The sequence below is a fragment of the Microtus ochrogaster genome, unplaced genomic scaffold (assembly GCF_000317375.1).
Source record: "Microtus ochrogaster isolate Prairie Vole_2 unplaced genomic scaffold, MicOch1.0 UNK111, whole genome shotgun sequence".
Lineage (NCBI taxonomy): Eukaryota > Metazoa > Chordata > Mammalia > Rodentia > Cricetidae > Microtus > Microtus ochrogaster.
This window is the reverse complement of record NW_004949209.1, coordinates 358,476-371,291: the sequence shown is the minus strand read 5'-3', so window position 1 is coordinate 371,291 and position 12,816 is coordinate 358,476. Positions and strand designations below refer to the sequence as shown.

The 12,816-nt window shown below is 45.6% G+C and overlaps 1 protein-coding gene across 1 annotated transcript in view; it reads right to left on the bottom strand.

Moving 5' to 3' along the window:
* Prkcb (protein kinase C beta) overlaps nt 1-12,816 on the bottom strand; it is a gene marked incomplete at its 5' end in the record, with an annotated part of 346,450 nt that overhangs the window by 35,857 nt on the left and 297,777 nt on the right. Inside the window, 3 exons of the mRNA XM_026778194.1 lie at nt 3,869-3,976; nt 4,254-4,334; nt 8,947-9,085. Of these exons, the coding sequence (XP_026633995.1) occupies nt 3,869-3,976; nt 4,254-4,334; nt 8,947-9,085 (328 nt within the window). The remainder of the gene's footprint in view (nt 1-3,868; nt 3,977-4,253; nt 4,335-8,946; nt 9,086-12,816) is intronic.

Sequence of the window (12,816 nt, the reverse complement as noted above, 5' to 3'; positions counted from 1 at the left end):
CTCTCTCTCTCTCTCTCTCTCTCTCTCTCTCTCTCTCTCTCTCTCTCTCTCTCATATCTACATTAAAAAACCTTCTCCTTAACCTTTGAGTGGTCATGTCCTCACTTTATACACTCTGCATGTGGTTTTCCCTGAGGTATTTGTGGTCTGGCTTGGTCAGGCAAAGTCAATGGAGGGCAAGCAAATTAAGTCAAGCCTTGGCATTTACGTTGGGTTTGGATGGATAGAAAGAAAGTCTGGGACAGTGTTTTTCAAGCTTTTTAATACTGTGACCCCTTAATACAATCCTCATGTTGGTGAGATCCACAACCATAAAATTATTTTCATTGCTACTTCGTAACTGTAATGAATTATAATATAAATATCAGTGTTTTCCAATGATCTTAGGTGACCCCAAGGGGTTGTGATTCACAGGTTGAGAACCACTGATCTACACAGTCTCAGCCCCGATAACAATAACACCAACACCAATAATGTTTCTGTGGACTGAGCACAGCATGCGTCTGTGCTAAAGGTAGCCCAGCCATTATCTCTAACTCTTGAATATTACAGAAACACTCTGAGGCTTCAGCAACTATTTTTCCTGTTTTCTCGATAAGGAAACTGGTCCAGAGAAGTAAAATCACCCACCTAACGTCACACAGCCAAGGAGACGAGCGAGGCGAGTGTGTGGATGTGTGTATACATTTGTGTGTGAGTGCATGTACATGCGAGCCCAGAGATCTGCCTCTCGTGGCTTCCTCATGACTTCCTCAATCTTGTTTGCCTGAACTCCCCCAATTTAGCTAAGCTAGCTAGTCCACGAGCCCCAGGAACCCTCTGTTCTCTACCTACCCATTATTGAGATGATGGATGTGTGCCACCATACCTGGCTTTTTTATGTGAGTTCTGAGGACTGAACCCAGGTCTCCATGCATGGCAAGTACTTTACCCATGGAGCCTCCTCCCCAGCCCCAGGTCGGGTTTTGAATAGCTCAGCTCTCTCAGCCCACTGTAACTTGGTCTCTGTTTATTTTTACTTCAACTTGCCAGTCTAGGCTTGTGTCCGCTTTCAGCATACTGGCCATGGAAATCTAAGCAAACCTTTTCTGCTTTCACGCTGGAAAACAGGGTTTTTTTTAATGAGCTAGACATATACAAGAAGATGGTATCTGTGGGAAAGATGTCTGTTTTTTCAGATCCCTTGTAGGCAGGGAGACGACAAGCAAAGACACGCCACTGTGGGCACACAGAGCGGGAGGAGGCTCTGCCTGGTTCCCACACTCCGCTCTGGTGCCTGAAGCCATGTAGACAGCTGGATGTAATCACCATTCCCATCTCGGCTCACCTCCCAGACTCCTCTCCTGGGGCCCTCTTCTCTGGAGGAAGCATTTGGCTCTTGGCTTATGCATCACCCCTACTTCGAAGGAGTAGCAGCCTTGAGGAGAGAGCCCACACTGCACTCCTCCCACTGACCGCAGAGCACTGCCCCCAACACTGCCAGCCAAGAGAGGCGCTCCGGTTCATCACGAAGGTTATGGATCCTGGATTGATAGGAAACCGCTCCACCAGGCAAAGTGCTAATTGGAGCTGAAGCTGAAGGCAGCTGACCTGGAAAACTTTCTCTCCTCCATGACCCAGTTAGAACCCCCAGCTGTCCAGGCAGGGATGGACTTAGCAAGTGGAAGCCCAGGAGCGTGCATTGGACACCTACTACACCCTAGCCATGCAACAAGAGTCCTCTTCCATGGCCTCGCTCAACGGTCTTGGAAATGGCTCATTAAGTACTTTTATTTTGTTTTTAGAGCCGAAGAAGAGGAAGAAGCCTAAGGATTCAAGGGAATTGCTCAAAACCACACACCTAAGAAATGAGAGGAAGCAGATTTGCGGGGGCCTTTTGATCTCCTAAATCCTTCATTTTTCAAATTCCTCTGTTGCAGGGGGAACACAAGCTCAAATGCCAAGAGGAGCCTGGCACCAGACAGAGAAGTGACAGCATTAGTCATATTGGAGATGGCCTGAGGGTTCTGGAGCAGAATCCAGTCTCTGGTCTAAGTGATTTATAGGCATTAACTGGTTTAATCATCAAAGGACCCTATGTGCAGGGCTGTTATTGGCCTCAGTCCGTAAATCAGGTCAAACAGCTCCCCCTCGATCATAGTGACTCCTATCTTTGGACTTGAATTTGAACCCAGATGGAATCTGGCCGTTATGTGTTTGCTTGTTTGTTTTTACAAACTGGAGAAGGCACATCCCATCCAGAGGGGACTGTGATTTCCAATCTTACAAACAGATGCTTTGTAGGAATGACAGGCCAATGTGGCAGCTGAAAACCTAAGGGTTTTAGGGAACATCTAGCCCTTCAGATGTTGGGAATCATTAAACAAAATCTTCGTGATTGACTTTCTCCCGCTTCCCTCCTGACAGAATGTCTCCAGAAGCCCCATTGGCCTCTGTCTGCAGCCTGTCTTATCTTTGGGCTTTGCCAATGCTCTGGATAAACCTTTGAATCTCCTCTGTGCTCCTGGTTTTTCTTCTCTCCCTGCCTCACACCCTCCAAGGGAAAAAACAAACAAACCTGGAACCAATTTAACTTGAGACTGAGGCTAATTCACACGTGGCTTCCCTAGAGATGTCTACGTCCTCACTTGTATAGCTCAAACACCACGCTCAGGTGACTGGCGGCCAGGTGGGAGTTTAGGTAGTGTTACAAGGTATTTTCAAGCTGTGAGGTTGGCCCAGCTCATGTCACCGGGGCCAAGACTCAGGCCGAGCTGCCTGATTGTTGTTGATTTCCTTAGCCAAAGCCACCATAGACGGCTTCTGACTAGGGTCAAGAAGAGCCGGGCTGGGTAGGGCAGGGGAAATATGCAATATCCCAGAGATCTATGACTACAGTCCTGGCATGTGTAGACACACAAGGGGAGCCCTGTGCTCAGGCACAGCCAGAGTCTAACCTTTAGACCTCTCCTTTATTGTTGGCTGGTGGGAAGGCCTTTGTAAAAACTCTGTCCTTGCACGGGATTCCCTCTGTCTCAGAGTGCAGCTTTCACACTGCGGTCATGGTTGAGAGAGTGCATCCTTTGGACAATGTGCTTAAAGGCAGTGCGTTCTGAGCCACATTGCGGGGCAGGGGTGTGGGGTGTGGGTGGAGTTTCAGAACACTAGCTCTCAGACTTAGTCTCTGTGATGGAGCCTCAGTCTGTATAGTCTGAAAAGCACAGGTTGGATCCAACACAAGATGTAGCACAGTCTTTACCCATAAACTCCTGTCTGGCTTTCTTCACAGGTACTATTTCCACAAATTGCAGGTGTGTAACTGTCTGTGCCCTTTCAACTGTGTGTATATGTGCACATAAGTGTTTGTATGCCTGAGCACTACAAGATGTGGGCAGCTTGGGGAACAGTACATTTAAATCATCTTATCCAGGAAATCACTTAAAATCAATACTGCCTGGAATTTTCTTACAACAAGAGCCATAGAATTTTAATATTACCTGAACACACACACACACACACACACACACACACACACACACACACACACACACAGTAGAGCAGGCAAGTAGACCATACTACGCCCTTCCCCATGGTTCCAGCTCTTGGGTAGAGTCTCTGTGTCTCCCACCTCCTTCATTCCATAAGTATATCCTTGTGTAAGGGCTTGGGACTGCTGCCCAGCCAAAAGAAAGACTCTAGAACATAGTTGCTTCTACAGACCTTGGTGCAATTGAGAAGGAAGCTCTCCTTTTTGGGAGAGGACAGCTTCATAGCTGGGCTCTGGTGTTGGCAACAGAACAACAGATGTTAAGCCTCTGTCGCATACTAGTTGGGGCACAGCCTGTGCCCCTTGCATAGTAGTGCCGGCCTTGAGTGCCAAACTACTTACCCCTTTGCAGATGGCCACAGCTTCCTTGGACATGGACTTGGGATATGCCACATTGTGCTCCATGATGGACTGGAACAGTTCATCCTCATCCTCCCCTTCAAAGGGTGCCTGTGGAGCAGAGGGCAGGGTGGGAGAGGAACCCTTGCCTGGCCCTCCTCCCAGCTTTCTCTGACCACCAGGGCTTCCTCCCAATTCCCATCTCAAGGCAAGACATGCCAGGGCTTTCATGAGAGAGAAGATGATCAACAAACTTAAATAACCCCAAGGCCAGGCAAGTCAGAGGTGCTAAGATGTATGAGCTATGACCGAGTTGTCACTTTCTTCAGAGACTGTGTGGCTGAAAGTGGAGGACCATTTTCTCACAGATCACTTAAAATTCAATTACCTGGCCGGCCAGCATTTCATAGAGCAGCACTCCAAATGCCCACCAGTCCACAGACTTTCCATAGGGCTGATATGCGATTATCTGGAAAACAGAACACACCCTATCAGAGCGGCAGGTAGCCCCTGTGGCTGGAGACTGAATTCACCAAGGAAGAGTGGACTAGCGATGGGGCAGAGAGTCTCAGGTATGGTCCTGACCTTCTGTGCAAGGTGACCGTGGCTGACACACTCCCAGATTTGAGCGGGGTCTCACAGAGTGAACAGAGAGGACAGGGTGTACCCGAGCTGTTTCCTCACATTTGATGCTTGGGGAATGAAGGGCACACATCGCCAAGGCCCCTGCAGCTGGGCAAACATCTGTGTGTGCCACCTTGCCTTTTTAAGCACCGGGGGCGATGTGATGTTTTTAATTTCTGTGTATGACATTTTCCCAAGGAGCAGCTATTTTTGTTTCTCACTATAGAGTAAAAACATCTACACAATAATGTTGATATACTTAACGCCACTGAACCACACACTTAAAGACGGTTAAGATGGTAAATTTTACAACACGTGGGATTTTTGTTTTTCATCTGTTTGGCTTATTTGATTTTTTTTTTGAAGGTGGGTAGTATTCAACCCAGGGCCTCATGAATTCTGGGTGACTTACACTGACCCACACTCCCAGCTCTGTATGGTTCTTTTGAACCACGATTAAAATATAACAGTTTAAAATGTAAGTGTATTTGTGATTATTTTGCATCTGGTTTTATTCAGAAAGTAGAGATATGGTAAAAAAAAAATTGTAAGAAACCATCCATAATTCTTTGTCAAGAGAAAAATCATGACAAACAAGGTCTGTTCCCTGCTCCATGACTGTATATCAGATGGGATGTTTGTTATTGACTGTATATTATATTGGATATGTATTCATGACTACATAGTAAAAGGGGTGTGTATCTATATCTCTATATTAAACGGGGTATGTCTTCTACTTAAGCACATGCACTTCAGAGGTGGACACTGTTAGGATTCAGGCATTATGCTGGCCCCTGTCACCTGGCAGGATGAACCTAGGCAGTACCCTGGCCAGCCCAGGGTCCTATGGCTGCTGCATCACTACCTAGTCTGTATACAGGTACAAAGGTCCCTTTAAGAGAGAAGCTCCGCCCATCCATCTCTCTTTTCCCACTGCTCTTCTGAAGAGGCAGGCTGGTCCTTGCCTCTTCTTCCTCTTCCTCTCTGTATTTCTCTTTCTTTCTTCCCTCTCCTACTTCCTTTATCTCAATAAAACTCCCACATAAGCCCTGTCTGCATGGTGTATTTGTCTCCTACCCTCCGTGAGGCCTCTGGCTCTCACCCGCCAAGGTCTCTCCTGTGCTGTTTTACAACAGACACTCACTCCATGGAGTATGCTCCACTCTGCATTTCCATCGGATTTGTCTGTTGGCACACTGGTTGCTTTTTAGGATATTATTTTTACTTTGAATTATGAGTGAATGTCTCTATGTATGAGCACATGCATATGAGTGCAGTGGCCCCGGAGGCTCGCTCAAATTCTCTTGGAGCTCAAGCTATAGGAGTCATGAGCCACCTCATAAGGGTACTGAGAACCAAATTTGGGACCTCTGGGAAAGCAGTGGGCATGCCTAGTCACTGAGTCATATCACCAGACCCCACCGTTAGTTTTTATCTCTGCAATGGATCCCACTGAATGTATATACACACAAAAATCTGTCTTAAATTCCCAATTGTCCAATTGCTTCCATAAATTAAATGGCACCTATGGCTGCCTGGTTTTGAAAGCTGTGTGACTACCATCCAGGGTGTAGAGTGGAGAAGAAGCTGCATCAGAGACAAGGCTGACACAGCACAGGCTGAGGGCTGAGCTTTGTGGGCCAGAGGGTCTAATGCATCCTGATAGCTATCTGCCAGTACGGCCTGAAGGAAAGGTACTTAACTTCTTCTACAGACCAGATACACTATGCATGCATTGGAGTTGTTGTAATAAATGAGATACTGAGCACCTCTTATATCTCATCCTTCAGGTTGCCTTTTGTTAGAATGCTCTGTAATTCAGTTATTGCTTGTTTGACTCAATAAAGGCATTGGAGTAAACGTTATAAAGACAATGTCTGCTTCCTGAAGCCTGCCTCCCACCCTGGCTTCTTTCCAAGTAGAAACCCATAGATGATGGTCAAGGATAAAGACTTCCATCAGCTAAGAGTCACGAGTTCCAGGGCTCTGCAGGACAACATGGCTATGGCAGTTAATGACAATGAGTTGCATCTGGAAAACTACGGTGACTGCCAGGGACTAGAGCACACACCTGCAATCCTAGCACTTGAGAGACGAAGACAGCAAGATCGCTGTTCAAAGCCAGCCTGGGCCACACAGAAAAACCGTGCTTGGAAAAAAAAATCACTGAGGGCCGGTGAGATATCTTAATGGGTAAAGCACTGCTGTATGAGCCTGGTGACCCGAATGCAGTCCCAGAAGCCAGGGGGATCCAGCTCCAAGGAATTATCCCCTGGCCTCCACAGGTGTGTGTGTGTGTTGTGGCATATGCATGCCCACATACATATACAATAGTAATATTTTTTTAACTGCTGAGTGTAGATTTTAAGCAAAAAGTTTAAGTACACGAGTTTATACATATGCAAATTAGCTCCACTCAGCCCTTCCACGTGTACAAAACATGTTGTACACTATAGCTATGCATATTTTTATTCAGAAATTTAAAATAGACGAATAATGAGACAAAAGAAGAAGTAAATAAGAAGTGTGCTCTGAACAGAAGTGACAGCAAGACACAGCCTCTGTGAGAAGCTTCTCGGTGGCCGTGTTTTCACACCTTTAAGGTACTTGGTGTTTTATTTGCTCCTCCTGACAGCCCAAGAAGTTAATCCTTTCACCAAGGAAAATAGAGTTGGGAGGGTGAGAGAAGCTGCCAGAGGTGATGTGGCTAGTCCAAAACAAAACCTGACCAAAGACAGAGCCCCCTGACAGTGAGCTGGAGGAAGAGGCAGTCAGCAACAGTGCAGCTCAGAGCATGGTGTCCTCAGCAGCCCCGTAACCAGCAAGGACTGGCCGGAGACCGGGACCAGACAGGGATTTCTGATTCAAGGGGTAAAGGGTGACATTTAAGCCTCCTAAAGATTTGAAAGCTCCCCCATGACTCTAAGTATAGCTAGAGTTGGAACTAGGACTCGCTGAACGAAGGATACACCCAGGGACTGTGTCAGAGTAGGTCAGCTACTACGAAGAACTAGTCAAATGCTAACCAGCCTGAGTGTGCCACACAGGGATACACAAGGACACTTACTTCGCATGTGGCACGCATCAACGACACACAGACAGACTGGAGCATCCTTACCCTCGGCAGCATTTGAAATCCACGTGTCATCTCCCAGGCAGATTTTCTCCACCTCTACACGAGCACTCGCGTACTCGGAGGGAACACACAGCAGCACTCTGGATGCTACTGCTGCTGTCTATTAACAGGGCTATCATATTTGTTATTCCTTGTTTGTGTGTTTCGTTTTATTTTTACCCTTCATTTGTGGAACAGTTTTGCTATGAAGTTCAAGTTGCTCCTGTCTCAGCCTCCTGCGTGCTTAGAGGGCGGGTGGGTACAACCATGCCTAGCTTGATTTTATTTTGTTCTTTTACCAATAGGTCTTGAAAACATGTCATTTTTCATTTACATTTAACTTTCTCTCTTGGATTGGTGAAGAGTGATATTTTCTACGATCTATAAACCACAGTCTCCCTGCTCTTGTCCTATTAAGGGACATTGTTTCAGGTGAGTTTGCACAGACATGCTTTGATCGTTTCAAGGTGACACGTGACCTCCTGACCCAAATGTGGTGTGTGTTGGTGAATCGGTCCTTTATTGATAGTCATAAATATTGAGGTTCTCTCTTATTTTTCATTATTAAGAAATAAGGCTGGAATGAAGGAAGGACTTTGGAGGCATGCCCTTTCTCTGTGTGTCTGTGTGCATTTATCTCTGTGTGCAACCTGTTTCTAGAAAGGAGCTGCTTGAACACAGAACATGTAGATTTTCAATATTCAATCTCGTTCTTTAGCCCCATAGGGAACCTTCGAGACAATTCTTGTCTATCAAGTGACTAACAATGAAAAGAGCAATCTTGGGATGCCTCTCCCTCCAAGACTGCGACATGGACTCACCAATTACTATGCCATGTCGTGTTGGGAAACCCTAGTGGTTGACCACTTCCTGTGAGTGGGAGGGGACTAGTTAGATAAGATGTCACCCTTTCACCTCTATCTTCATCCCGGAAGACAAAACTGTGGCTTCCTAGAATGCATCCACTACACAATGTAGCACAGCTGCATCATGTCAGCCCAGAGGCTCTGTTCCCTTCCTGTCTCTCACTCTCAACAAACACTCCAATGTCACAATCAGGAGGCATCAAAGGCCGAGAGCCATCACAGCCTGATGATGGATGTGTTTTTACTGATGTGTGTTGGATCATTCTTTTGAGAGTTATTTAAAAATTCTCCTAAGTCTTGACACATTGGGAGCCTGAGTTGCTGCTGATTTGCAAGTGAGAGCTCCAAGAAATGACTTAGAAAGCAGGACCCGAGTGAGTCTAAAGTTCCCAGGCACCACCCTCAACTTTTTCCAGGCCTCTCATGACTGTCTGGGAGCAGGAGGGACACCACTGCCGGTAGATGCGCATGCTCACCTCTGGGGCAATGTAGTCCGGAGTGCCGCAGAAAGTCTTGGTTGTCACCCCATCCCAGATGTTCTCCTTACACATGCCAAAGTCCGCGATCTTGATGTGCCCCTCAGAATCCAGCATCACGTTGTCAAGTTTTAGGTCACTGTGGCGGATATAAGGGTTTGGGAACTTAGTCACATGCTGCTTCTTTTAAGTCAACCGACAATCCTTCGATATGAATACATCACACGTCTGTGCTGGGAGCTTCGAGGATACCCACGCAAAATGAAACAGGCTTGTTCCTTGGGCAGCTCACAGTCTGGCAGGGGGAATATGACAAAGGGGCCACAGACCTCCGTGCTTTCTCTCTCTCCAGAGTGAGCTGGGCCAAATGTATCACTAAAACACAATGCAACAGTATCTCAGGGAAGAGAGAAGCCCTTAGAAAAGCAAAGAACACAGAACCACAGTTGACTCTGGGATCCAGGAGTAGCCCACGAGTTAGGCTTTCCACCTCAGATATCTTCTGTTCTATAAGAAGGTATATTTTTCATGAAAATAGTATTTATGAAATGCCTCTGAAGATATTGGAGTTCAAAAAACATAGACTCAGAGAAATTACTTTAGCTCCAAGTATTCCTGGCTATTCTAGTATAAAGGTCAGCATTCAGGAGCTCCAGCTGCCCCTTCAATCAATAGGTATCTGTTGCATATCTACCATGTGTCAGGCAGTATTCCTGGGGCTCGATGCATTAGTTACGAATGAGAAAAGTAAGCATATTTCTCCTATTCCAATTAAATCCCAGTGTTGAGCCAAGATAACTAATGTTTCACTTATTTGGATTCTGATCGGCAAGATGGTGAAAAGGAAGACGACAAAGAGATAATAACGGTGGAAAGAGAGGTCGCTATTGGACAGGCTTCTAAGATGGCGAAATCGGGGCTTTAATCTAAGGAGTCTGTGCTCTGCTCTCATCCCTATATTGCCATCTGTGTGAATTAGGAAGGGTTCATGTTCTGGGAAATCGCTGCCTGTCTTCTCTCTGTAAGACTGCTCCCACACCCATAGGGTTATCTTTCATACATCCTCCTCCCTAAATATCTACTCCAGTGTCAGCGTGTTGTGCACCAGTGCGTAAGGATGCTCAATGGGGCAGACTGTTCTATTTCTAACAAAAGACAAGGAAGTCCAGTTCTCCAGGAGGTATGGAACCTACTTCCTAACTCAGAGCTCTCTCTCTCAGAGAATCTTGATCAGGTTCTGAATGCCTGTACAACTCTTTCTTTCCTGATCCTCAAGTCATGTAATGGGCTTGGTGATGAACTTGACCTCTGGCCCCAAGAGTGGTCTTACGGGACTGTAGTTGTCTATGGAAATAGCTGCTCACAGCGATTGGCTCAACAACAGCCATGTGAGCCATTGGAGAACCATGAAAAATTTTGACACCATCTCCGTTACCCTGAGTAAAGAGGTAAGCTCTTTTACGCTGGGATGACGCAGGTGCTAAAATATAATTTTAGAAGCTCCAGTCCCGGGATGAAGAACAGAAAGCTAATAAAGATAAATCAGCACCTATAAGGGCACATGCTTTCAGGTGTGTCCACAGACTTCTCCATGGCAGCCAATAAATCCCTCCACTAAGTTAAGTGAGTCTGAAATTGAGTTGATGTGGTCCCTTCAGCGGAGTAGATATCTTAACAACATATCATAACCTCCTATCTGTCTGTGAGGTCTCTTCATCCCGGAGGAGATTGCACCCATCGCAGACAGCAACCTTTCCCTCCCAAGTACCTTTGGCATCACCCATGGGACCGATCTTAGACAGTTTTCATACCTGTCTTCAAGGCATTGTCTCCGAATGCCAGGCTAGAAACCACGAGTACTGCACTATGTAACAATGAAACACAACAGATGCATGTGTGCATTTGCTACACAAGACACCTCTTAGCTTGACCATATGCCCAGACACAGGCAGCTGGGGCACTTAACCTGCTCTAGATGTGAATTACCACGACCAGCTTTCGTATGTAGGTGGTGGGGATCTGAACTCAGGTCTTCATGCCTGCACTTTGCCCACTGAGCTATCCCCTCAGCCTTGAAATACTTTGGTTGCAGTTTTCCCCTGTATCAAACTCTTAGTCTGGAGGGCTGGAACATTTATCTCGAAGAACTCCATTAAGGAAAACCAGCACCGACCTCAGAGTCAGCGATCAATAAACCAGATACTAAGCCTAACAAAAAGGATCTTTTAGCCTCCGCTGACCTCCGTCCATGTGTAGCCTGCTCCCCGGAAAAGGAAAATTGAAAAATTTGTCATCTTCTTTCCTTAAGAACTGCACTACCCAGGACGAGTGAGGGCAGGGATTTTGAAATCATGTATACTCCACATAGGCAGCAGAGCCCTAACTACACTCTGAATATTCGTCCTTATGCCCACAGGTAAGTGTAGTCATCACCCTGCATCAAAAAACTTCTTTTTGCAACAGATGGAAACAATCACAGAAAAGCATACCCGATAAAGAGACATAGCTGTGGGGCCCAATCACAATGGCTACCTCTACAGTATAACTCCCACACCTAAGGCTCAGAAGAGGGGGTGGGAAGAGTGTAAGAGCCAGAGGATCAGGGAGTTTGCTGTGAGATTGCATCTCCTAGTAACACTAGAAGCTACACCCATAAAGTCTCACCTATATGACTTGTTCAAATGTGAGCTGAACAAGGACAACAACAGACGTGCCGGTGGGGATGGGAGAAAGACCTTACACAAAAACCACAGACAGCTAAGGAACACTTGGCGAGGGAGAAGTAATCTTCTCCAAGGAAAAGCACACCAATTGCTTGGTTATCCAACTCCAAATGATCACTCTGAAAACATGCATACAAGTTACATTCTACAGACTGAGCAGGTTATACTAATGTATTTGAAAATATGTGTGTGCACAAACATATGTGCAACAATTAATGAAAAAAGAGACCAGGAATTTGAAAGAGAGAGAGGAGAGGTAGATGGGATTGTGTGGAGGGAAGAAAGGGAAGGGAGAAACCATGCAGGACCCATGCTATCAAGTAGAGATCTAAATGAAGAAGGAAGAGATTTGTAACACTTGAAAGTATTTTTCCATTGTAGAGGAAGTTTATATGAAATCATAAAATTATATATATTTGTTGTGCATTTTTACAATTTTATTTGATTATTAATGTCTAGAGCTCTTTCAACTGAGTTTCTTAATAGTGAGCAACAGAAAACAACTTTAATGATTTTAATATAGAAGGGAATCTATAGAAAGATATTGAGGAGTTCACAGAATCTCTGAGGAGGATGAAGAACACAGCAGGGAGGCTTTACAAGGCAGAACCACGCCTGATCAAAATGCAGAGTGGGTACAGCGAAGCTACACTGGCATTACGACTAGATACAGACATTGCTTCTTGTTCCATGAGGCCCTGAAGCTGTACTCTACAAGTTACTGCCCACATCTGCTTCTCCTCTTGCCTCAGGAAACCAGCTGCAGCTGGTGACTGTGGCCATTCTCAGCTATGGTTTTCCTTGGTCACCAGTTTTCTTGACCCATAGTATTGGGTGAATACAACAGAATGTCTAAGCCTGAGCCATGGGCTTGACCCTGCTCATAGAAGCTGTGCATGCAATCATTTCATATCTCCTTATTTTGAATATAATATCTTACTACGTAGCTCAGGTTAGCTTTGGACTCATCATCCTCTTGCTTTATGTTCCCATGTTCTAGGGTTATAGATATGTATAGCTATAGTTGGGTTTCTAGTCTTCACAGTAAGAAATGGACTTGGTAAAAAAAAAAAAGTCCACCATATTAACAAAGGAGAATGAAAAGGGGAATCTATTGATAGAAAAGAGAGATAGATAGATAGATAGA